The 25,818-nt window shown below is 46.8% G+C and overlaps 1 protein-coding gene across 1 annotated transcript in view; it reads left to right on the top strand.

Moving 5' to 3' along the window:
- Nucleotides 1-15,768: 15,768 nt before the first annotated feature.
- LOC124550710 overlaps nucleotides 15,769-25,818 on the top strand; it is a 67,544-nt gene continuing 57,494 nt past the window's right edge. The window contains exons 1-2 of the mRNA XM_047125432.1: nucleotides 15,769-15,788; nucleotides 15,900-25,327. Of these exons, the coding sequence (XP_046981388.1) occupies nucleotides 15,769-15,788; nucleotides 15,900-25,327 (9,448 nt within the window). The remainder of the gene's footprint in view (nucleotides 15,789-15,899; nucleotides 25,328-25,818) is intronic.

Below are 25,818 nucleotides of genomic sequence, written 5' to 3'. Positions count from 1 at the left end.
GCCAGTGCCCTGGGCATCTCAGGTCATTCACTTGTTGGTATCGACGGTAAACAAATGGATAACAGGTGAAATACACAACAGTCATTCAGTCGTTCAGCTCTGTATAGCTGCTTTTTCCTCGTGTTTCCATTTGTTTACTGGCAACTCCAGCAATTGGACGAGTCACGCTATCTCGGGTAGCTGCAACTTTAGGGTAGCACAAGACTTCATGCAAACGTGACTTCATTTTGACACGCAGTATCGGCAATCGATGCAGTAGGTGCCATATTAATTTTTGCTTATTTACATGTTTTGTACAATAACTTACGGTATCCCGTTTCAAAGTAATGGTGAACTGAATATCACAAACTAGTTACCACTATCATTAAATGTCAGACAATAATGCATCAACGATATAAACCTTCGATAGGTACTATAACAATCAAGATACGAGTCCAAAATCACATACCAATATGTTAGTGTAATGGATAATGCCCTGGATTACGGTAGGTTCGCATCTCACTACGTGTTGATTTTTTTTTCTTTTTATCTTAGCGTTGTTAACACCTTTGGTGACTTTCTTATGAATGTTACACAAATATATTCTGTAATTTTCGGTGCTATTTACATTTCCAACTGATTAGAGGACGAAGGACGAAATAAATATTTGGCGATTTGCTCAGGCAGGAAACTAGGAGGAAAACTTAAATTACTGCGATTGAAATAGCAGCAATAAAATTCATATTCTTCCTCGTCACAAATATTTGGCTCTTTATTTCCGAGTATGGAGTCATTTTCGTGTGTGTGGTTAGGCGGGAACCAAAAGGGACAGCTTAAATTGCTGCGAACGAAACGAGGAGCAGTAACACCCATATCCTTCCTTGTCACAATACCTGCAGTTGCGTGTGGAGTCAAAATGACGTCCCGTTTGCGGAAAGTCTTCTGAGATGAGTGTTGCCCGCAACGTAAGCTAGAACAAGAGAGTCAAACTCAATATTGTGTTATCTTTTTAATAAAGTAATGTTTACGTCAATGGTATGCTGTGATTTGTTCTTGAACAGGCCCTGAAGAGAGAAGTAGATTATCGAATATAAGCTATAACATGCTATAAAAAAAAAGTACTGCTGCTCATATCTTCGTAACAAACAAACCGACGAGACAGGCAATATTGCTGATTACGTATTTTTATTTTCCTGGACAGCAAATTTTTTGCGGTGATCGAGATAAATGGGACAAGTTGTATAACATGACCGACTGTAACTGTGAGCCACCATTAACCCGGTACACAAAGGATACCGTACTTTCTTCATTTCGTCAAGTGCACGGCTTTGCATTTCTCTGTGGAAAGATTTACCAGGTTGATGGATCTAGATCTAGCTGGATACTACCAGGAATTTACGGGATAAAATTTCCTCATAGAAAACTGCACTATTCATTAAAAACCTGAGATAACGGCTAAGTGATCAACATTCCAACATTCCGCCCCCCGTTCCCTGGGGCGCGCGAAATGTCACCAGTATTTTTAGGCGACTCTCCACTTGCGATAACACACTATGTTCTGTCTGTTCAGATATTTTCGTTCTAGTCGCTAACCTGGTTAGGTATCTCGTAGGAGGGTATTTCCTGGAATAAGTGGCAATCTGGTAGCGAGTCAGAAGCGTTTTGAAAGTCTAGAAGCATAGAATCAAGGAGATAGTTACTTTATTCGTGATATTTCATAATGTTTCAACTGACAATGTATTCTAGAATTCTGGCAAGGGTAAATACGAGTGATGCAGATGGTCGGTTTGTGGATCAGTTGAATTTCCTTTATTCTGGATGACTGCTACGTCTTTTTCGCACCTGTTGAGAGACCAGAGGTAAACTCTAGTCAGGAGTGGAGAAAACTGAGTACAGCACTTAACAGAGATTCATTCCGGCCCTGAATGGTGTTATCCAAGCTTGTGGAGAACAACACTGCTATTGATTACTATGCAAGTCGTGTTATCAGTGGCACGGCAGTCAAAGGATGGCTTACTGATAAGGTGGTGAGCATTTGAAACCTAATGCGATCAACATTTAATTGTGCCTTGACTATATGGCCGTTTTACGCCAGGTACTCAATGCCGACTACCGGTATACAGAAACTGACTCCTATTTTTGTAACGTTTTCCGTTAATACACTTTTTATCTGCAGCTTACATGCGGCCAGTGTACTCAAGATCCGAAATTCACCAAACTGTTTTCTTAAAGCTGGTGTCCTTAGTGACTTGTATCATCAATGTTTCGTTTCGGGACTCTTTCTTGGGGATATAGGTTTCCAGTAGCTTATAACCGAGGTTTAGCTGCTGGCTTACTGTAACCCTCGCACGCTCAGATTGACTCGGGGACACAGAAATTACTTCGCCATCGCACTACAAAAGGCTTTCTGCAGACGCCTCACCAAGACACAAATGCTGCCCCTCAGGAATTGCTCCCCCATCAGTCGAGTGCCGCCCTATTCCATATGCCTCGTCGACATAGTTGGTGCTACTCTGAGAGCGTACATCAGTGATACTGCCGCTGCCATTTAGGTACAGTCTCGTAACGCAACTCTTGAATGAGATTTTCACTCTGCAGCGGAGTGTGCGCTGATGTGAAACTTCCTGGCAGATTAAAACTGTGTGCCGGGCCGAGACTCGAACTCGGGACCATTGCTTTTCGCGGGCAAGTGCTCTACCAACTGAGCTACTCGAGCACGACTCACGCCCCGTACCGAGCGAGGTGGTGCAGTGGTTAGACACCGGACTCGCATTCGGGAGGACGACGGTTCAATCCCGCGTCCGGCCATCCTGATTTAGGTTTTCCGTGATTTCCCTAAATCGCTCCAGGCAAATGCCGGGATGGTTCCTGTCAAAGGGCACGGCCGACTTCCTTCCCCGTCCTTCCCTAAACCGATGAGACCGATGACCTCGCTGTCTGGTCTCCTTCCCCAAAACCAACCAACCAATCACGCCCCGTCCTCACACTTTCGCAGGTAGGAGACGAGGTACTGGCAGAAGTAAAGCTGTGAGGACGGGGCGTGAGTCGTGCTTGGGTAGCTCAGTTAGTAGAGCACTTGCCCGCGAAAAGCAAAGGTCCCGAGTTCGAGTCTCGGCCCGGCACACAGTTTTAATCTGCCAGTAAGTTTCACAACGCAACTCTTGTTTGCGGATGAAATGTCACACACTTGGACGACAACAGACGAGTGAAGATTCGTACCCACCTGTGGCAGGATCGACAGGTCTCTCTCTCTCTCTCTCTCTCTCTCTCTCGCTCAGACTGGCATGAATTATTGCTAATAATCCGATTAAGCTCTTAAACATGCGAAGGGACTGTCGTTTCTTGGCAGAATAATGTCCTTCATTATCCGTCCCGCTCGCATTGCATAGGAAATTACAACTGATTGAAAAAAAAAAGAATAGAAGCTATGGTCGCCTAAGCTGTTAAACACACAAACTGTAACAGCGTCATGGATTGCTTGAAATCACTTAAGTTGACTTCCTGACTCTCCGACTCCCGTAAACGATTAATTACTGCCGGCAGTAAGTGCACACGCAGCGTGTTTTACATAGGCTGTTGTGATTTCACGAAACTGATAGATAACGAATGTAGATTAATAGTACACCACAGATGGCCTAAAGAATTCAACACCCATGTATAAAACAGCTTGAAACTTCTGATTATTTTATAAATGAGTTAGTGTGTTCATTATTAGACGTTAATCACGTAAGCGAGAAAAAGTTTATAAGAGGTTTCAAATAATGTTTAAGGTTTGCTGGAATTCGGCACGTGCTCTCACTATCAAACAATAACCTGGGTAATTTGCCGTCCACTTTTAAACGAGAGATAGTTTTTCACGCATCTAAATGTTTATGACGTCATATCTGCTGAGCTCCGTGTTGGACAATGACATAAGTTTGCAGATGTGTTCAGTGGTACATGTGGGTACTGCCTGCACAGTGTGTTGCGAGTAGAACGCGTAGCAGACAAGTAGTAAATTAAAACCCCGTGCCTGATGTTAAAGGTGTACTGCACACAACAAGCTATAAACTTTTTTCTTTTCACTATTCTGTGACGGGGGGTCAGCGAGAAAATGTTTGATAAGGATTTCCAAGTACTTGTTAAGTTCCTTGGCAGTCGCTAAGCACTCTCGTTCTCAAACACTGGATAAATATAAATCGTGTATTAAGTTGCTCCGATTCAAAATGTCTAAACAGCTTCTAACTTCCGTACTTGTCTTACTGCGATGAATCTTTCTCATGAGATTAAACCTTTAATGAGCAGATTATGATGGCATTTTAAATTTTAAATTCGGTATTAATTATATGAAATATTAATAATCAAACTTTTGTTGCTACTGGAAGCCAACAGATAGGCAACCTGCAGCTTAGGCCTTACGACCATACACAAGGTTAGTCGTTTACTAATATACACTGAAGAGCCGAAGAAAGTAGTACGCGTGCTTAATATTGCGAAGGGCTCCTGCGAGCACGCGGAAGTGCCGCAACACGACGTGGCATGGGCTCGACCAATGTCTGAAGTAGTGTTCGAGGGCATTGACACCATGAATCATGCAGAGCTGTACATAAATCCGTAAGAGTGCGAGGGGGTGGAGATCTCTTCTGAACAGCACGTTGCAAGGAATCCTATATATGCTCAATAATGTTCATGTCTGGGGAGTTTGGTGGCCAGCGGAAGTGTTTAAACTCAGAAGAGTGTCCCTGGAACCACCCTGTAGCAATTCTGGACGTGTGGGGTGTCGCAGGGTCCTGCTGAAACTGTACGTCCGTCGGAATGCACAATGCAAATGGATGGATGCAGGTGATCAGACATGATGCTTACGCACGTGTCACCTGTCAGAGTTGTATCAGGGGTCCCTTACTACTCCAAATGCACACCAGCTTCAACAGTCCCCCTGCTGACATGCAGAGTCCATGGATTCATCAGATTTTCTCCATACCCGTACACGTCCATCCACTCGATACAATTTGAAACGAGACTAGTCCGACCAGGCAACATGTTTCCAGTCATCAACAGTCCAATGTCGGTGCTGAAGGGCCCAAGCGATGCGTAAGGCTTTGCGTCGTGCAGTCATGAAGGGTACACGAGTGGGCCTTCGGCTCCGAAAGCCCATATCGACGATATTTCGTTGAATGGTTCGCGCGCTAGCACTTGTTGATGGTCGTGCATTGAAATCTTCAGCAATTTACGGAAGGGTTGCACTTCGGTAACGTTGAACGATTCTCTTCAGTCGTCGTAGGTATCGTTCTTGCAAGATCTTTTTTCGGCGGCAGCGATGTCGGCGATGAGATATTTTACCGGATTCCTGATATTCACGGTACACTCGTGATATCGTCGTTCGGAAAGATCTCCTGATAATCTGCCATTGTAGCAGCAGTAACCGACCCAAGAACCGCGCCAGGCACTTGTCGTCTTATACAGGGTGAAAGGTATTTAAACCGACGAACTTTGCGAGGTTGCAGGGGACATCAAAACAAATATTTTTCCCTAATGTGATTATTTCCTACGAGGATTATTTAAACCGTTGGAGGCCGTATTACGCTCTTCAGTTGTTAGAGGCCGTATTGCGATCCTCAGTTGTTGGCGTATTACGCTCTTCAGTTGTAGGCAACTGCTGTCCACCAGTGTAGTAGTGCATTGTCTCTTTTTTACTAATGGAGAGATACACCTGGAGTGAGTACACTGATATGGTTTGTGCGTACTACATAGCGCACCACAACGGACGAGCTTCACAGCGGGTTTATCAACAACAATATCCTAATCGCCGTATCCCGCATCATACCAACGTCTGCGTGAGACCAGGTCATTTAGCAGATTACCTGGACAGGGATGCCGTCGCACGGAAAGAACGGTGCAATTTGAGGAAGCTGTCTTGCAGCATGTGGAGTGCGATCCTTCAGTCAGCACTCGTGCAATCGCACATCACATGGGGACGAATCAGACGAATGTAAGAACAGTCCTTCGAGAGCAATTTTTACATCCATTTCAGATACCGCGTGTCCACAACCTGGAACCAGTTGACTATCCACCCAGAGCACAATTTTCGCAGTGGTACCTGGAACAGTGTGAAATGCATCCCACATTTCCATCATCCGCGTTGTTTTCCGATGAAGCAACGTTCGGGCGTGATGGAGTCTTCAACATGCAGAATTCGCATGTTTGGAGTGAGGATAACCCACATGCCACAGTTACTAGCGCTCATCAAGTGCAGTTCTTCGTTAATGTGTGGGTCGGTGTTGTTGCGGACTGTTTAATTCGGCCGTATCTGCTACCTAGTTGTTGTCTCTTGGTCATAAAAAATGGAAAAGTGTTTGTTGGCTGGCTCTGAGCACTATGGGACTTAACATCTGTGGTCATCAGTCCCCTAGAACTTAGAACTACTTAAACCTAACTAACCTAAGAACATCACACACATCCATGCCCGAGGCAGGATTCGAACCTGCGACCGCAGCAGTCGCGCGGTTCCGGACTGCGCGCCTAGAACAGTGTTTGTTGGTTTAATTAATTTGCCGCCAGAGAAATCTTCCTCTACCGGTTTAAATACTCCTCATAGGAAAAAATGACACTAGGGAAAAATATTTGTTTTGATGTCCCCTACAACCTCCCAGAGTTTGTCGGTTTAAATACTTTTCACCCTGTATAGGGGTTGCCGACCGCAGCGCCGTATTCTGCCTGTTTACATATCTCTCTCTATTTCAATACGCATGCCTGTACTAGTTCCTTTGCTGCTTCAATGTAGGAGCCAAGGCATTGAAACTTTCCATCATACTTTTTTTACGCCAGTCCACGCAGCAAGGAAAAACCGCTGTTTGAACAGGGAAGTAACTGTTTTCGATCCCTTCTTTTTTCTCCTTTATTAATAATAACGCGCTGCTTAATAACGTGTTAAGAGTGTTAAGATCTCAATTCAAACCCAAGTTGCTCTGAAGCGGTCACTGCCACTCATCGAAGCCCTGGTGGGCTGCGTAAACGTTTCCGTCTGAGAGGCGCTTTGCACAAACAGGAAGTATACGAAAACGCATCTGCACGTTGGAACAGTAATACGCAGACAGATTTCAACACTCGTACACTCAGCTGTCCACCCGCAGATTTAACCTGTAGTCGTTGTGAATTATTCTACACTCCGCTGTAGAGTGTGCACTGACATAACTACCAGGCAGATTAAAAGTCTGTGACGGATGGGGACTCGAACCTGAGACGTTTGCCTTCACAGCTTTACTTCCGCCAAAACCTCATCTCCTACCTTCAAAACTTCCCACAAGCTTTAATCAGTCAGGAAGTTTCAGACCAATCACACTCCACTGCGCAGTCACAGATTCCGGAAACATACACCAGGCTGTGGCTAGGCCAAATCTCAGCAGTATCCTTTCTCCCAGGAGTGCAGGTCCCGCAAGATAGGCAGGAGAGCGCCTGTGAATACTGTAAGGTAGGCAAGTACAGGCTGATCCATTTGAGATGTCAGAAAAGTAAACGACTATATGCAAGAAACTACAAAAATTTATTGGTTGTTACCGCTACGTACACGTGTTAGACAGTCAGAAGTTTGCGTCACAGCAAATTAGTAATCAACATGCCAGCCATTACGAATGCAGCAGACGTTATACAGTGAAGCGCCACTGAAACTGGTATAGATATGCGTATTCAAATACAGAGATATGTAGAATACTACGGTACGGTTGGCAAAACCTATGTAAGACAGCAATTGCCTGGCGCAGTTGTTGGATCGGTTACAGTGCCACGTTATCGAGATTTAAGTGAGTTTGAACGTGGTGATACAGTTGGCGCACCAACGATGGGACATGGCATCTCCAAGGTAACGATGAAGTGGGGATTTTCCCTTACGACCATTTCACAAGTGTATTGTGAATATCAGGAATCCAGTAAAACATCAAACCCCGACATCGCTGCGGCCGGAAAAAGATCCCTCATGAACGAGACCAACGCGACGGAAGAGAATCGTTCGAGATGACAGAAGTGCAATCCTCTCGCAATTTGCTGCAGATTTTAATGATGGGCCATCAACAAGTGTCATTGCGCCAACCATTCAACGAAACATAACCGATATGGGCTTTCGGAAGCGAAGGCTCACTCATGTACCCTTGTTGACTGCCCGACCAAAGCTTTACGCGTTACCTGGGCCCTTCAGCACCGACATTGGACTGTTGATGACTGGATTCATGTTGCCTGGTCGGACGAGTCTCGTTTCAAATTGTATTGAGCGGATGTGCGTGTACGGGTATGGAGGCAACCTCATGAATCCATGGACCCTGCATGTCAGCAGGGGAGTGTCCAAGCTGGTGGAGGCTCTATAATGGTGTGGGACGTATGCAGTTGGAGTGATATGCGACCCCTGATACGTCTAGATACGACTCTGACAGGTGACACGTACGAAAGCATCCTGTCTGATCACCTGCAACAGTTCATGTCCACTGTGCATTCCGACGGGTTTGGGTAATTCCAGCAGGACAATGCGATACTCCAACGTCCAGAATTGCTACAGAGTGGCTCCAGGAACACTCTCCTGAGTGTAAACACTCCTCGCACATGAACATTATTGAGCATATCTGGGATGCCTTGCAATGGGCTGTTGAGAAGAGATCTCCACCCCCTCGTTGTCTTACGGATTTATGGACAGCCCTGCAGGATTCATGGTTTCAGTTCCCTTCAGCACTACTTCAGACATTAGTGCATGCCACACCATGTCGCGACACTTTTGCGTGCTCGCGGAGGCCTTACATGGTACTGGGCAGATGTACCAGTTAGTGGTTCACAGCAGAAACAACGGATGTCAGAATCGATTGTGCAGAGCGCTTAGTTCACAGCGCGAAGACTAAATGTGAGAAACCGAGTGTACGGAGATGGCACAAGGTATGCACTGGCCCAAATATTGCATTGGTACATATTAATTAATTATTATCGCCAACGGTTGCGTATATAGCGGCAATGCCGAGAGTCCGCGATTATACTAGTGAACTGGTGTACTCTTTCTCCTCTCTAGGCCAGTGTAGGTCACTTGTACTCGACAACAGACCCAGGCGATGAGTTTTCATTTAAATGAGCAGCGGTGAAGACTGGCGAATCGAGTATCGGAGTGTGCAGACATGGGGAGTTTGTGGATGATGCCATAGGACCCTATAGTGAGTTTAATTCGAGTATACAGAGCTCATTGTGAGCTCTAAGAGACACGGACCATCTTTTGGCCTCGCGTTGTCAGCTGCAGACGTTTACGAGGCCCCGCCCCGGCGTTTCCACCTCGACGGCCGCGGCACCGTCAGGAATAGCCGCTATGCTTTACGGCGTCGACGGGCGGTCCACCTGCCCCGCCGTCCAGCGCTGTGCAGTTTCCGCCGGCAGCGGGCAGCGCGCCAGCGCAAACCAAAATAAACATGTCCAGCGGGCTGAGTGCGTACTCAGCCTGGCGGCTACGAGACCGTCCCTCCACCTGTGGGTTCCTCCCCCTCCTTCTCCTAACAGCTGCAGCCGCTGGTGCGTGTCCATAACAGTGTAACACAATCGTCTGTCACATAATTTCTGAGTTACCGAGTATTTGAGATTTATTTCTCTTTCTGATAGCCCGATGATGGTGCCAATAGCTGAAACGAAGGGGAAACTATAGCCGCTGTTGTTGTTGTTGTCTTTTCTTTCTTTTCTTTTTTTCGAGGGTGTATAGCTCTACTGTATGGCTTAATGATGACGGCATACTCTCGGGTCAAATATTACGGAGGTAAAATACTCACCCAATCGGATCTCCAAGCTGGGATTACTCAGGAGGATGTCAAGAGAGGATTTGGAACAACAGTCGAACGGTCTGGAGAGTGCTCTGAAAAGAGATTATAAGGTGAACATCAACAGAACTAAAACAAGGGTATGTGTCCTCGGAGTCTTCCACGACGGCATACATGAATAAAACGTTCTCGGTTTTCCAGCCGCGTCAATTCGAATAAAATCCTCGAGCTTTCGATGGTCCTCTCTGCCATCGTCATCAGGAGTTCACTGACTGCCTGGGCTGCTTCTATTTCTCTTTGTTGTTATTTTGCACCTCATGCAAGGTGGGCTGGCAGCGGAAAAGTTTACTCCGCTCTTCAGCCACAAGCATTACAATAAAAGAGAAAATGAAGACAGAAAAGAAACAGACTGGTGGTTAAAAAAACAGTAGATACAATAATTAAAAACATGAAGCCATTCACACTCGACGAAAAAACAAGAAAAACTGTCGGCACTGTGCACAAACACTGATGATTTAGATGGTACATGTGAACAAAGGAGCGTGGCGGCAAAAACACTAAATCACAAACACGACGGCGCAGTCACGAAAAACTAATGGCGACGATCTCCGGCGCGCAATGTCCACTGAATGTGTGCGAGTCTGGGGACCTGCCAGGACGGGAAGAAGGTGGTGGGGGAGGGAGAGGGGAGAGCAGAAATGCCAGTGGCAGAGGAGATAGTCGGAGGAATGGAGGTATGGGGGTAGGGGAAGCCCAGGGGAGGGGGGGGGGGAGAAAGGGAGGAGGGAGGGAAGGGAGAGAGGGTGCCCATAGGAACAAACACAGGAAGTGGGATGGGAATATCAAAGTTGGTAGGAAGGGTAGATGGAGGGTAGGAGGGCATCATCAGGGAGGGGGAGCTGGCGGAAGCCACCTTGGGAGAGGGTAAGGAGGGTGGAGAGATGGAGAGCAGGTGGGACGTGGAAATACAGGTGCGGCAGGGGACAGGGGTGGGAGAGGATGTGAGAGACGAGCGGGTGAGGGGTATGTAGCTTACGGGAGGGGTAGAGGATCCGTATCCATTCGAGGAAAAGGGGGAGATGGGGGAACGGGATAAGGTCGTACAGGATCCGCATGGGGGAGGGGAGACCGAACGATAGGCGAGGCGAAGAGCATGGCGTTCGAGGATTTGAAGGGATTTGTAAAAGGTAGGAGGGGCGGAGATCCAGGCAGGATGGGCTGCCGGGGCTGCTACGGTTTCTCGCTTGTATAGGCATCACATCATCAGCAGCCAATCAGATAGACCCAATGTGGCGCGCATAAGTCGACCCGGGCAGCTAGCGGAGCTGTTGCCCGTGGCAGCACCGGTGACGTCAGGTGGCGCCAGGGGCAGGCGCCACGTTTGAAACAGCCGCTCCCGCGTCGCGCATCTGTCTTTGCCTTCTTTCGATGTCCAACACCCGCCCCCATGCCATGCTTAGTGTGTATCCCTGGTCTCTGTTGAAATTGTTGTTGTTTAACCGAATCTCGGCCGCTTCCTTTATAATGGAGTCTCAATATGTAGATGCATGAGCCAACACTTTTGTATTTTCAAACTGTACTTTATGTCTGTTTTCTAGGCAATGCTCCGCTATGACCGACTTTTCAAGCTCCCTTTGTTTTATATGACGCTTGTGCTCAGTTCAATTCTCCGCAACCGTGCGAATTGTTTGTCCAATATAGATGCTACCACATTCACAGGGTACACCATACAAACCGGACACTTGAAGAGCAGTGTTGTGTTTAATAGGGCGCAACATATCTCGTATCTTGGGGGCGGGCCGGAACACTGGTCTTAGCCCATGTATCTGCAGCAGACGTCCTAACTTGGAGCTAGCTACTCCACAGTATGGCAGGAATACAGTCCGTTTGGCCTCTTCTACTGATTCACCAGGTGTCTTTCATCGGCAGCCCTTGAAAGCGTTTGCGATGTCTCTTTTGCTGTATCCATTTTCCCCGAAAACACTTATTAAGTTCTGAAATTCAGGCCGTAGGTGGTCGTCGTTCAAATGGTTCAAATGGCTCTGCTCTGTATGGTACTTAACATTTGAGGTCATCAGTCCCGTAGAACTTAGAACTACTTAAACCTAACTAACCTAAGGACATCACACGCATCCATGCCCGAGGCAGGATTCGAACCTGCGACCGTAGCGGTCGCGCCGTTCCAAACTGTAGCGCCTAGAACCGCTTGGCCACCCGGCAGGCAGGTGGTCTTCGTCAGAGATAATCTTGGCTCTATGAACCAACGTGTTCAGGACAGCTTTCTTGTGTACATGGTGGTGGAAACTATTGGCGTTCAAGTTCCGATCAGTGTGTGTTGGTTTCCGGTACACTGAATGACCAAACTGGCCTCCTGCCTTCCGCTCAACCAAAACATCCAAGAATGATAGCTTGCCGTGCTTCTCCATCTCGACAGTAAATTTAATGTTGGGGTGGACAACATTCATAAAACAAGGGTAATGCAATTAAATCTGGCAATGAGAGAATTAGGTTAGAAAATGGTACACTGAAAGTAGGAGATGAGTTTGGTCAGTAAAATAACTGATGATGGCTGAAGTGGAGAGGATATAAATTAGAGACAGACACTCGAAAAAAACTGCATTTCTGAAAAAGAGGAATTTGTTAACATGAAATTTCAGACTGTTAGGAAGTCGTTTCTGAAAGTATTTGTCTGGACTGTAGTCTTGTATGGAACCAAAAGGTGGGTGATAAAAAAAAGCAGTTCAGACAGAAAGATGCTATAAGATTTTGAAATGTGGTACTGTAGAAGAATCATGATAAAAAAGACCATTTCAGCTTTATGATAAATGTTTACCTTCTGATCCAACTGGTTTCAAGGAGTCAAAACCACATCTTCAGGGATATATACGAGGGCCGTTCAGAAAGTAACCTCCGGTTGATTTTAAAAAAATACACCAAGTTAAATAAAAATATTTTAATATATACATCTTACAATTACATCTTTGCACTATTTTTCTACATAGTCTCCATAGCGATTGAGGCACTTATCGTATCTCTTCACAAGCTTTGAAATTCCTTCTGCATAAAAATCACCCGCTTGTGCCTGGAGCCAGCCTGTGACCGCATCTTTGAGCTCTTCGTCGTCATCAAACCGCTGTGACCCGAGCCATTTCTTCAAATGCATGAAGAGGTGATAATCACTTGGCGCCAGGTCTGGGCTGTAAGGTGGATGGTTGATAACGTCCCACTTGAAGGACTCAAGAAGGGCCGTTGTTCTGCGAGCAGAATGAGGACGGGCGTTATCGTGCAAAAAAACGATACCGGAAGTCAGCATACCACGGCGTTTGTTCTGTATAGCCCGTCGTAACTTTTTTATTGTTTCACAGTACACGTCTTCATTAATGGTCGTACCACGTTCCATGAATTCAACCAACAACACCCCTTTGGCATCCCAAAACACCGTTGCCATCAGTTTTCTGGCAGAAAAATCTTGCGAGGCTTTTCTTGGTTTGGTAGGCGAATTTGAATGTGCCCACATCTTTGATTGTTCTTTTGTCTCAGGGTTCACGTACTTAATCCAGGTTTCGTCACCGGTCACGATTCTGTTTAACAATGGTTCTCCTTCGTCCTCATAACGTGAGGCCATTCTTTGAGTTTTGTAGTGCTTGGTAAGAATTTTGGGCACCCATCGTGCACAGAATTTACGGTAACCCAATCTTGCTGTCACTATCTCGTACAAGAGAGTCTTAGAAATCTGTGGAAAACCAGTAGACAACTCCGACATTGAGAAACGTCGATTTTCACGAACTTTTGCATCAACTGTCTGAACGAGTTCGTCAGTCACCAATGATGGTCTACCACTCCTCTCTTCATCATGAACGTTTTCTCGTCCACTTTTAAGTAAACGTACTCATTCATGGACAACTCATTCACTCATAACTCTTGGTCCGTACACGGCACAAAGCTCACGATGAATAGCTGCTGCAGAATATCCTTTGGCTGTAAAAAACCTTATGACAGCACGCACTTCACATTTGGCGGGGTTTTCTATTGCAGCACACATTTCAAACTGCCACAAAAACTAAACTAGCTCAGGTACGACGTTCACTCGACCACGGCTTGATGCCGACTGACCTGTTGAGTGCGTGAACGCACAGATGGCGTCGCTACTCCCCCCACAACCCGCACTGTGACCAATCGGAGGTTACTTTCTGAACCGCCCTCGTATTTATTTCATGATTTAGTTCAAGTGATACTAGTAGATGACTCAGCATTCAGTCAGTTGTGTGGTTAGTACTTGAAGTAAGTCATGAAATAAATATCCCTGAAGACGTGGCTCTAATGCACTAATTCGATCATAAGTAAATATTTACTATACAGCTGAAGTGATCTTTTTCATCATGATGCCCACAAAATTAAATTTGCTGTAGAAGAACGCCGAACATTGGATGGGTAGATCGAATAACAAATGAGGAGTTGCTGAATCGAACTGGGGAGAAGAGAAAAATTTAGACACAATTTGATCAAAAGACGGGATCGGTTGATGGGGCAAATCCTGGGGAGACAAGGACTTACCGGTCTGGTAATGGAAGGATATGTGTGTGTGTGTGTGTGTGTGTGTGTGTGTGTGTGTGTGTGTGTGTGTGTGTTGCGGGGTGGGGAGTCATAATTGCAGGAGGAGAGCAAGGTTTGACTACAGCAAGCAGATTCAAATGTATGTAGGCTGCAGTACTTCTCTAGAGATGAAGAGGTATGCACAAGATTAGCCTAGCAATGCACAGCTGTGTCGATCTCGTTCTGAATATCATAACAACAGCATCGATAACTCGAAGTCAGTACTCAAGTTGTTGAACCAAGCCGGCCGCAGTGGCCGAGCGGTTCTAGGCGCTACAGTCTGGAACTGCGCGACCGCCACGGTTGCAGGTTCGAATCCTGCCTCGGGCATGGATGTTTGTGATGTTCTTAGGTTAGTTAGGTTTAAGTAGTTCTAAGTTATAGGGGACTGATGACATCAGAAGTTAAGTCCCATAGTGCTCAGAGCCATTTGAACCATTTTGTTGAACCAAACGCTCTACAGAAGAATGACTTGTTGCTACTAACGAGTATATTTTGGCCAGGAGAATGACAAACTGACTGACATTTCCTGTACTGATTATCATCTGTTTATGATCTATTATCTACATCCATCCTTTATACCTTCCGTCCACTCTTGTTGTTCCTCTCGCTGCTTCATCCTACTAATATTCTATTTTCCCTCCCTCCCACTCTCACCCCCTCCCCCATCCCCCTCACACCGCCCCCTCCCCCCGTTCCCACCCCTCTCCTCCCCCTCCCCCTCCTCCCCCTCCTCCCCCTCCCACCCTCCCCATCTCCCCCCCTCCCACACTCCCCCCTCCCCCCTCCCGCACCCTTGACACCCACAACCTCCCCAACCACACACACGCACATAATATTTTGTAAAGAAATTTAATTTTATCTCTATTAATTAACAACAATCGTTTCTTCTAGGTTAGCGCCGCCAATATTTGCCAAGTTGGAAAGTTGAAGATATAACTTAGCTCTATTTCCGGCAACCCTTATACAAAGCCACAGACCTTTCGTTGGCAGTTTCCAAATTGGAGGTCATTCACAAGAACGCTATTACTGTGCTGATCGTATTACCAGCGAGAGACAGCGACGAATTAGGAATGCAGTTAGTTACCAGCAGTTACACGACGGCGAACTTAAAAGATGTGCGGCATGTGAGTGATGTAGCGCTGTTAATGGTCCACTGTAGTGCATTACGCTTACAGAAACAGTATCTACTTAAAAGGCATTGTAGCAGTACTTTGTGATTGTAAGGACAGTGCACAGGAAACTGTGGAGTGACACTTTTGTGCATTTCGATCTACCAGTCTAGCAGTCAACATCAAGTCTGGTAATTTGCAGTGCATCTTTGTGGATCTAGACTCGAGTACGCTTGACTGAAGGGACCGCTGTAGGTACAGACAGAGGAGCAGGAGGGTGGAGCTGGTGGCACGGTGGACGCCCCGGTGCGCCGGTCGCCAGCAGCCAGCCCCGGTCGATGAGCAAGCTGCTGTGCTCGTGCGCGGGCCGCCGCCGCCGCAGACGCGGCTCCTCCTCGTCGTCGAGGACGCCGACACCGACGCCGCGCGCCCAGCGGCGCCGCAACTTCCCCCGCGACGACGTCCTCAGAGTCCCTCCGGCGGGCGGCCACTGGGCACCGGGCTCCAAGCGGGACCCGCAGCTGTCGCCCCTGGTCGTCCACCCGTTCCCGGACGTCGTCGCTGGCCAGGTGGGACCTTCCGACACGAGCCAACCTCCGCAACTGACTCGGCCCCAAAGTCCTGGCTCTCCTCTGAGTATCCCTCCAGAAGCTCGGGAATGCAGTCCACTGCCACCTGCAGAAACGGAACCCAGCGCACCCACGGAGATGGAGCTGAGCTCCCTGCGCTCCTCCACGTCGGACGAGGGCTCGTTACCCATGGCCTCTAGAGAGAGACTGGCACGTTCTAGAGAGACGCTGCCTGTCGACACCGACGCGGCACAGTTGGCGAGTTCCAGTCCGACGCGGGCCAGCTGCGATTCTCTGAGAAAGACTCCGTGTGGAAGCGCGAGTGCGGTAGACGATCCCTGCTGTAAAGACAGCGGCGAGGTGTGGGTCAAGATGGATCCGTCCTCGGCAGTGCTCCCGCGACGGAAAATTTCGGGAAGATCCCCAGCTACGTCTGTCGATCAAGTGTGGTCGAAGGCCGGAGCGAGGAGGCGCCTGCACGACAGTGGCACTGCCTGGTCGACAGAAGATTTCACGGGTCGAGGAGATGACGACATATGGGTCAGAGCCAAGACATCGTCGGCAGACGTGAAGACTGCTGACACACAAGAACAAGAAATTAAGCCGGTTGTGAATGAGAGACTATCCGCTGATCGCTTGCATTCTGTTGCAGATGGCCCTGGACCCAGCTCTCAAGGGACCAAAGGAAAGAGTTTAACTATAGATCGCAGCAGTGCAGTGAAACTCAAGCCAGGAGCAAAGGAAGACAGAAGCTCTTTCCTCAACTGGCTGTGGACACTGTTCAGGAGCAAACGGAAGGATGCAAAGGATGAAACTGACTCAAGCGGCAGCAAAACTCAAAAAGAAGCTAATGCTACAAATGAAACCAGTGTTTTGCAGAGTGAGAAAAAGACTGACCAGAAAGAAAAAAAGATACTTGGAGAAGCTGCTCGCGCTGTTCTCACTGGAAGTGACTTCAGATTGATTGACGATGATGGTGGTCGTGGTGATGTGTATGAGGATGCTTGTGACGGTAGGGTGCTGCCAGATGCTGCTAATAAAGAAGATCTAGATGACACTGTTATCAATCCAGTAATTGCCAAGAGACTAGACGACATTGATGAGGTCTTACAGGCCGTGTATGAGCGTAATATTGCATATGGAAGGTCTATCAGTATGCAGCGCCTGGAGGTTAATGCAGGCCACAAATACCATAGAGATTCCAGAGAAAGTAGCAGGGAAGCTGATGGGGATGACAAGTCCTCAAGCCACCTGTCTTTGTGCAGAGTAGGAGAAACAACAGTACTGTTGCCAGAGGGCAACAGCTCACACAAGTACCATGAAAAAAAAATCAGTGTGGGATCGTCATCGCCGTCCAGCTATTACAGCCATTCTCGTTCTGAATCAGAACTGACAAACGATGACGAATTTTTGGCTCTGGGTACTCCTCCACACCCGCCCAATGTGAAGCTGTCACAGGCTGGCTACATGAGGCTGAGTGAACCGAATTTCAGCAATGCAGAATGTGCAAGGTTTAAAGTAGGACGTTTCCTCCAGCAGAGCAACGATGAGCAGTGGTTTGGGCATTCTGATCAGTCGTTAGAAGGCAAAGTGGCTGGACAGCCTGAAGCCATTAGTGGTACAGATGATGTCAGCAGCACAGCCGTACCAGATCAAGGATCTGCGGCTGTGGAGGATAAACTTATGAAGATAACTACTGGCTTTGAAGCCGGTGTTCGTGCAATTAGACAGGATATCGAGCACTGTTTGGCCTCAGCTGAGCAAGCTTCTGTAGGTGAAGCAAGTGCTGCATTTATCTCGATGGAGAGCAATTGTCCCAAAATCTTACAACAACCTACAGTGCCTGCCCTAGTTGTGTCTGAAGAAGCAGAAGACAACTATCGCGACCTGTGCGGTTTCACAGATGATGGTCTGGATGACATACTGAAAACTTCAACCACCACTGAGATGGAAGCAGATGAATGGGCAGGCTTTGATCCAGCTGCCTGGTCACGCGAACATGGATTTTCAGTCCCAGCAGATTCTGCTTGCTACACGAGCATCTTACCATCTGGGAAGAAGCTGGTGGACGTGAGGCAAGGCGAAGTGGAGGTTGCTGCTAGAAATGAATCCTGGGCAGACATCCAGAGGGCGCTGCAAGAGCTGGTAGATAGCCAGGACTCTGCACTGATCCAAGAGCTCAAGAAGACACCTGAAGATGATACACTCCTGGGACCTCTCTTAGAGGAAACAGATCTTACTGTAAGAGAAGACGTATCGCCTCCGGAAACTGGAGTAATGTCTGCAGTCACCACCTCCCCAACTCCTCATCAGGTGTTAAGCGTGCAACAGGTGCAATCAAAGGATAATGACACCCCACAAACTGATGTTACTAAAATCAGGGATTTAGTGTCTACTGACGCTACAAAATCAACAGCTACAGTCAATGTCTTCCCTATGATTCACCCAGTCGTAAGTAGTGGACAGGTTCAGTCGAAGGATGATCAGAGCCTACGCAGAGAAGGTGTAACAGCTCCAAAAGACCCTTTCTGTGATTCGAATTTCGTCAAGAGAAAAGAAGAGCCAAAGGCTGGAACTCAACTAGCGTTGCAGCCACAGTTTCAGGAAGTGCCCCCTGTCACAGGATCTTCTGTTGTATCTCCAGTAATGAAAGATCCAGTAGGCTCAGAGAATGTTAAAGCCTTTTTTGATGAAGCATTGGACAAATCAGAGCTACCTGTGCAGCCATCAGAAGAATTTGTTGTAGATGTAAGGTGCATCAGGCAAGGAGAAGCTAAACCGTCTCCAGACAATCTGCAGTCAGTTTCCTCAGTAAACGTTTTCACTCTTTCTGATGAAACCTTAAATAATTTACGATCTGCAGCTCAGAACGTGAAGAAAAGTACCGCCCTAGAACTCATAGCACCAAGTGAGGAGTTGTTTGAAGATAAGATGCAGGTGTCAGAGACTCCCTCAGTAGATTTATTGGAAGACTTGCCTGTTGCTCAAGGAAGAGCTGTCACTCAGAGAGACACAATAAAAGATATAACCATTAATATGGCTCCTCTTAAGACATTGGATGCCCAAAATACAGCGTCTAGTTCGCAGCAGAAATTCATTCCTGGAGTGTTTAACGTTGACTGCACAGCTGAGCCTCACAAGGAGACTGAGGTTTGTTCCGATATCCTCACACTTACAGAAACAGTTCCTACATTTGCTCGAGATTCTGACTGCTCAGGACTAACAAGTGTGATACCTCAAGACTCGAATTTGCAGAAGTCGTTAATTTCTTCAGAGTCAAAAGAAAATGATGACAGAGACAAAGCTGATAGCATATCGCTAGAAAGATGTCAACAGATAGGAAGAGAGCATTTCTCATTGATAGATAAAGAGGAGCAGGATTGGTTTGGTCCTCACATAACAAAGGATTCAGAAGTGTTGCAATGGAAGAAGCCCCTACTGGAGTCTGCTGGTGCCTTGGATGAAACTTACACTTCCAAAGCCATTGGTACTTTTCTTAGCGGAGATCTTGTAAAGGAGGAGGAAATCAATATTCCAGTTACAGCAGAGAAAGCAGTTTTTGCAGAAAATTTAATGCCTGACCAATCAGATAATTTGATTAGCAAACTGGCAGATACTTCATCAGACACAGTTTGCAACATTGCTGGAGAATATGGACTTTTGAGTGCATCAGTACCCGGCATGCTGTATGAGCAGAGTCGACAAGATGTGGACAGTAAAATGCCACAAAGTCACAGAGACAGATTTATGACACATGGGCACCAATCAGCTTTAGACTGTCAGCCTCAACGCAAAGTAGCTGATGTAGGTACTCCAGATAGAAGTATGGTTAGCCAACTGTTTGATGCCACTTGGCAAGCAGCACAAAGTGAAGAGGAAGCTGCAAATATCATAGACACACCATCTGCAGTTTCACCGTCAGTAATACACCAATCGAATGAAGCAGAATTTTTGTTGGATCCCATTGCTTTATCTCGCCAGCACTGTGAGAAAGCTGAGTCTCCTACAAAATCTGCGTCACCATATGATGTGCTGGAAGAATTTGTCCAAGTATCAACATCTAACCAGATCTATAATCTGAGAGAACAATCTCATGATCTTAGTGATATTGCAGATCAGCTACAGTCTCTAAAAGAACAACATCATTCTTCCGAAGATACCAAAAGCCATCTAAATAGTTTGAAAGAGCATTCTGACGATTTTAGTGACGTAGCAGGTCATCTACAGAACTCTAAAGATAAATCTAACGATTTTGGGGGTATCGTAGGACAGGATTCAGAAGGATGGCCTGTTAATGAAAAGGATCAGTCCAATGCGCTCAGAATCAAAATGGGTAAGACTGTAGACACAAATAAGAAAACAATCTCTCGAGATATTTCCACAGAATCAGTATGGTTATCTTTGGACAGAAGTCTGGAAGACCTCAAAACACCGGCTGTATCATTCCCCCCTGGTCTGTCATCAACATCTGCTCTATTGCCAAGTGTTGATCCATTACCAGATATGCAGCTGCTGGATTGCTTAGATAGTGATGACTCCAAGCGTTCTGACACAAAGAAGAACAAGATAGAAGATCCTTTCATGCCATCATATAGCATGCCGCAGAAAGATGAGACCACTATGGAAAAATCTAACGATATGTTCTATGAGTCAGGTGGAAGGGAAGTCCTGAATACTTTAGACTCAGCTTGGTTCCCATCAGAAGATGCGTTTTTTACAAAACAATCATCTACAGATACGAAATGTGACAGTGACACGCCCAAAGATACAATGCTGCCTCCTGACAAAGTCAGTGGCTCACAACAGGCAACAGATTGGTGGTCTGAGAAAGGATTTGATTCACTGAGTCCATTCAGAGAGCAAGATTTCTCTTTCACTGGAGAAATTAAGTCAGAAGCACCAGAGCAATGGGACTCATATATCTGGACTAGTGAATCCCAGCCATCGAATTCTTCCTCGTCCACTCCAACTGACGTTTCTAAGACTTTTTTTGCCGACAACGCACAAGAAGACTATGGTAAAGATCCAGATCAATTCGCAATTGCCTCTAAGGGAAGTGCCTCAGTCAACACAGTAGAAAACAAGGAACTTCAGCAGAAACAACGTGATGAGCTGTTAGATGAAAAGAACACAAAATCATCTACCCAAGTAGGTTATTCCGAATTTGGTGTGCCGAAGACAGCATTACCTTCAACAGCTACCTCACAGCCTCCAGAAGAATCACTGTTTGTGGAACAGCAGAAATTGCAGTCTATTTCTGTGACTGAGCAGTCACTGTCTGATGAGTCTGCTGGATCAGTAAATAATATAGGACACAAAGCACAAGTTTTAAAAAGCGATACTACAACATGTACCAAAAACGAAGCTACAAATGGAGATCCAGTGGACAATTACAGACCCTCATTCACAAAGAAACAAGAAATGCACGTGACTGCAGTTCCTCTGGAAATTAATCCTCCAAAACACCTCCACGTGACAGGTGACACTACTGCAGCCTCACCATCTTCCAAAAGCGTTCATGAAGTGGAACAGAGAGAAGCTGATGATTTTGAGACTCTCGGATCAGTGGCAGAGGTCAAGGTGTCAGCAGAGGAGATTTCTGTTAGTTCTCATTCGGACTCGCCTCCTCCTCTGGTAGACGTTTCGCCACTGGACACTGCAGACAACTCAAGCCTGCCTGAAGTTCCTGGTACAGTAGTCGAGAAGCAGCAACATTCTGATCACCATGCACCACAAGTCTTTACAGGACCAGTCTATGCTGAACAGATAGCTACATCACACATCAAATCAGCAGAACCCCCTGTTTCCTGTGAGCTCAATCCAGCTGAAGTAGGTGCAGACACCAGCTGTCCTAGCAATAGTGAACAGGGTATAAACAGTAAACTTATGCATCCCGCAAAAGAAGCTTCCACAAGTACAAAGGCTTCAAGTGCTTCATCAACCGAGAACGATGGGACCGTCATCAGAACTTCAGCAAAATCATTGCAATCAGGAGACTCTCCACTAGAGACTGATAGTTACTCTGAAGATAGCGTCTTTTTGGATGATGAGGAAGGTGGAGACGTTCTGGGAAGAGCAGGCTTCATATTGCACCCCATAACAAGGCAATTGATAAGGCGTTCATCATCGGTGACATCGGAACCTCCTCTGAGTCCAACTATAGCAGTTGGTCCATCGGCTGTCACGCCAGAAAACACAGAAGAGAAGCTTGTGGCAACTACAAGTGGTGGGCAGGTGTTCAGAGAGGATGAGATGAGGGAGAAGCCTCAAAGTGCAGGCAAAGCAGATGCAGTAGTGAAACCTCCATCAGCCGAACGTAGAGAGTCAGTCGTTCTGGAGAAGATAACGGCACTTAAGCACCACATATCCGAGGGTATTCAGCACGGCAAGGACAGTGTTTATAGCACTGAGAGGAAGCTACTGGAAAAGGTTCAGTCGTGGATAGCTCCCGCCGAGAAGCCACCGGGAAAAGGAACAGAAAAAGTTATTGTTGAAGAGGAAGATGTCGTTGAAAATAAGCAAACTGGACCAACGGCATCAGATACGTTAGAAATAGAGAGAGTAAAAAGCACTACCACTACTGTTCATGAACTGGAAAACAAGATTATTAAGCAACAAGACGAGAAAGTGGAATTATTCCAACCACCATCTCCAGGTACTTCTGGATCAGAAACCAAAAACAAAGTTGCTGGCAATCAAGATGAGAAAGTAAATCTTCCTCAGCCATCGTCTCCAGGCGTTGAGAATGAAATTGTGGGGACTGTATATGCAGGACCAGCTCTCAAAGTAGATGACACACTGCAAGCAACTTCCCCTCCAGAGGAAATAAATGTAGTTGTAGATAATAATCTCAAAGAAGTCTCTGTTGGTAATACGTTAGCATGGAACAGAGCTGCCAAAATAGAAGACAAACTGCCAGCAACTTCCGCTCCAGAAGAAATAGGTGTAGCTCTAGATAATAATCTCAAAAAATGTTCTGTTGGTAATATGTTAATGGAGAACAGAGCTACCATGGAAACATTTCCTCTAACTCCTGAGGGAGATACTATCATTGAAATGGAAGACTTTGAGTATGAAACGATTGTAGTAGACAGAGATCCGTTGTTAGGCCAAGAGTTCACAATTCTGGTGAAATCAAGCAGTGACTCGGAACATTCCAGTTGTCACTCGAAAACTGGAGTCAGATCGCCCAAGAGATTGCAAGCATCTGATTCCAACGTAGGGACGTCAGTCTTTCCCAAAAATGAGTCACCATCCTGCCTAACAGGTCACCCCAAAAACACAGAAGCAGATAGTCACTGGACTACAGATTCTTCTAGCAGTCCAGTGGGTTCTGACCACGATATCTTCTTTGAAGATATCCCTCAGCAGTCTCTGGAGTATGGAAGCCAGACACCAAATCCATTTATGTACGAAGAAGACGGAAGTGACTTTGCGGATGTCGAGTGCGGAGACAGTTCCCGCCCTGCTACGTCATCCTCAGATGACTGGTACTTCAGCACAAGTCGGTCTGTAGATGGGGGTCTGGCTATCAGCTACGGTCCCCCATCTAATGCCAGTTCCAGAATAGACCTCAGGAAGCTGGATACCATGGACACTACTGAACAAGGGAACTGTGCTAAAGAGAATGATACGAAGGGGGAAGACGACATTCTCCATGCGACACATCTACAAGTACCTGTAAATACTCACAAACAAGGTTTTTTGGAAGTACAACATGTAGACCTTAAACCATTTAGCGGCGAAGTGTCCCCAGGTGGCAGATCTTGTGCATCCTATGACGGTCCAGATTACTATGACATCGAGAAGCGGATCGATAGTGTCCTGAAAAGAATCGATGCTCTTCAGGAATCTGACCCAACATTTCGTGAAACCGATAGTGGTACGAGTGGGACCAACCCATTCGACATGAGTGAGGACGAGTGGCTGTGCATGCAGTCTGGAGTGCCACAGGAAGGATTTGCGGAATTGCCAGAGGAGCCGACTGTAGAGGGGTGCGGGAGCACTGTCGAAGAGGATCGACGCTTCCTCGAAGAAACGTACCTGAATACCGGAAAGAAGTCGGGTCGACTCCAGCGTGTCTGCACGAGGCAAAATTTGGATGGAAAAGAAGATCTTGACGCCAATCCATTTTCCGATGTAGCTGACCGCTATATACCCTCATCTGGGTCTGTGCTATCATCAACCGGCAGTATACCAGAAGCTAGTTCAGATTCTGGCGACCAGGACAAGAACAGCAGCAGTAATCCATTCCTCCAGACAATCTACGAGAAGGGATTACTGTCACAGTCAGCATTATCTATTGATATGCCCAACCCATTCCTATACACAGAGGCAGAAATTAGGGAACAGCTGAGGAGGGCTGGGTTCTCCAGCGAGGAGGAGATTTTCCCACTGTCTCCGCCTGGAGGCACCGTTTCTGAGGCCAGCTCTGGAGTCGCTGGTGACAGATCCTGCTCTCCAGACAGCAGCTCCAGTGACAGCAGTGACGGGACGTTGGTTCAAGACCCTCTCCCTGTGCTCCCAGTACCGACACAGGAGATGCTGTTGCCGGACAGGAGCCCTGATCGTAGGACGCTAACTCTCGAGGACGTTACAGCCCACAAAGAAACTGAATCAATAGAGAGAGATGTGGACAGTGGGAGGTTTTCCAAAGAAGCAGGAGGAGTAATGAAAGGTAGAACTGAGGAATCTGCAAGAGGAGCGGGGATTCAGGACGTGTGGAGTATAAATCTCCCAGATGTAGTATCCAAAGAGGTCGATATAAATCCAACCACGGATTACAGAGGTTTCCAGAAAGAACCTTCATCAGATCTAGAGAAACGTCAGATTGCGAGTGGTGTGCCCTGTCAGGTTCGTACGCCAGTTGACGTCGATCCTAGCAAGTTAGCCGTTAGAGTGAGCGGCTTAAGTGTTCGAACTGAAACAGGATTGCAGGCTCCTTCCAGGTTCTCTGTGTCTTTGGCTGTGCAAGACCCGAGTCTTCAACTAGTGGGAAGTACTTTAGAAAGTGACAGTTGTGTTTTTCCAGCTGATTACAAACCGTGTACTAGCGTTGATAATAGTGCGAAAGAGAATTTCCAGTGTCGACTGCCGAAGGACACAACAGAAAGTGTGGTTGGCGAGTTGCCGGACTTAGTAGGTACCGTGTGTAGTGCTGTGGTCGAGGGCGGCAGTCAAGGTGGTAGTGGTGGTGGTGGTGGTGGTGGTGGTGGTGGTAAACCGTTATTACCACTGGACTCGCACGGGACGTCGACCCAGCAACGAGTACTGCGAGAGGGAACAACGAACGAAACGTCGAACGACGGAAGCCAGCAGGGCGATGGAGGTTTGTGCTTGAACTGTGTACGGTGTGTTGTGTGTCCCACACGGCATGGAGTGCCAAAAGAAATAAAAATATTTCCTACTAACATATACCCTACGTAGTTAGAAAGTCGTGTGCCTCTTTCTGTCACTGCATGTTGCCTCGCCGCTGACACTGAAATTAAAATCCATTAAACATCTGCTGCATTTGCATCAACACACAACACATCTTCACCAAAGTGTTCTGCAGTGGGACTATTTTAAGGTTTCCTTTCGTTCCTGTTGTGGACGCAGAGGGAAAAGATTCTTTGTTTGTATGCCTGTTTGTGTGTTGTGATTAGTCTACTTTTATTTTCACAGTCTCTGCGGGTTGGATGGACAGAGAACTGAAAAATATACGTAAACACTCACTGGAAGATGGTCCGCGCCAACTTTTCATGACTGATTTCGTCCACTTTTACGGTACATGCAGGGCTTGGCCAGAAATGAGTGTCAGAAGTGGGAGGTCCAGATGGC

Source organism: Schistocerca americana, chromosome 9 (genome assembly GCF_021461395.2).
Source record: "Schistocerca americana isolate TAMUIC-IGC-003095 chromosome 9, iqSchAmer2.1, whole genome shotgun sequence".
NCBI lineage: Eukaryota > Metazoa > Arthropoda > Insecta > Orthoptera > Acrididae > Schistocerca > Schistocerca americana.
This window is presented reverse-complemented; position numbering and strand designations above follow the sequence as displayed.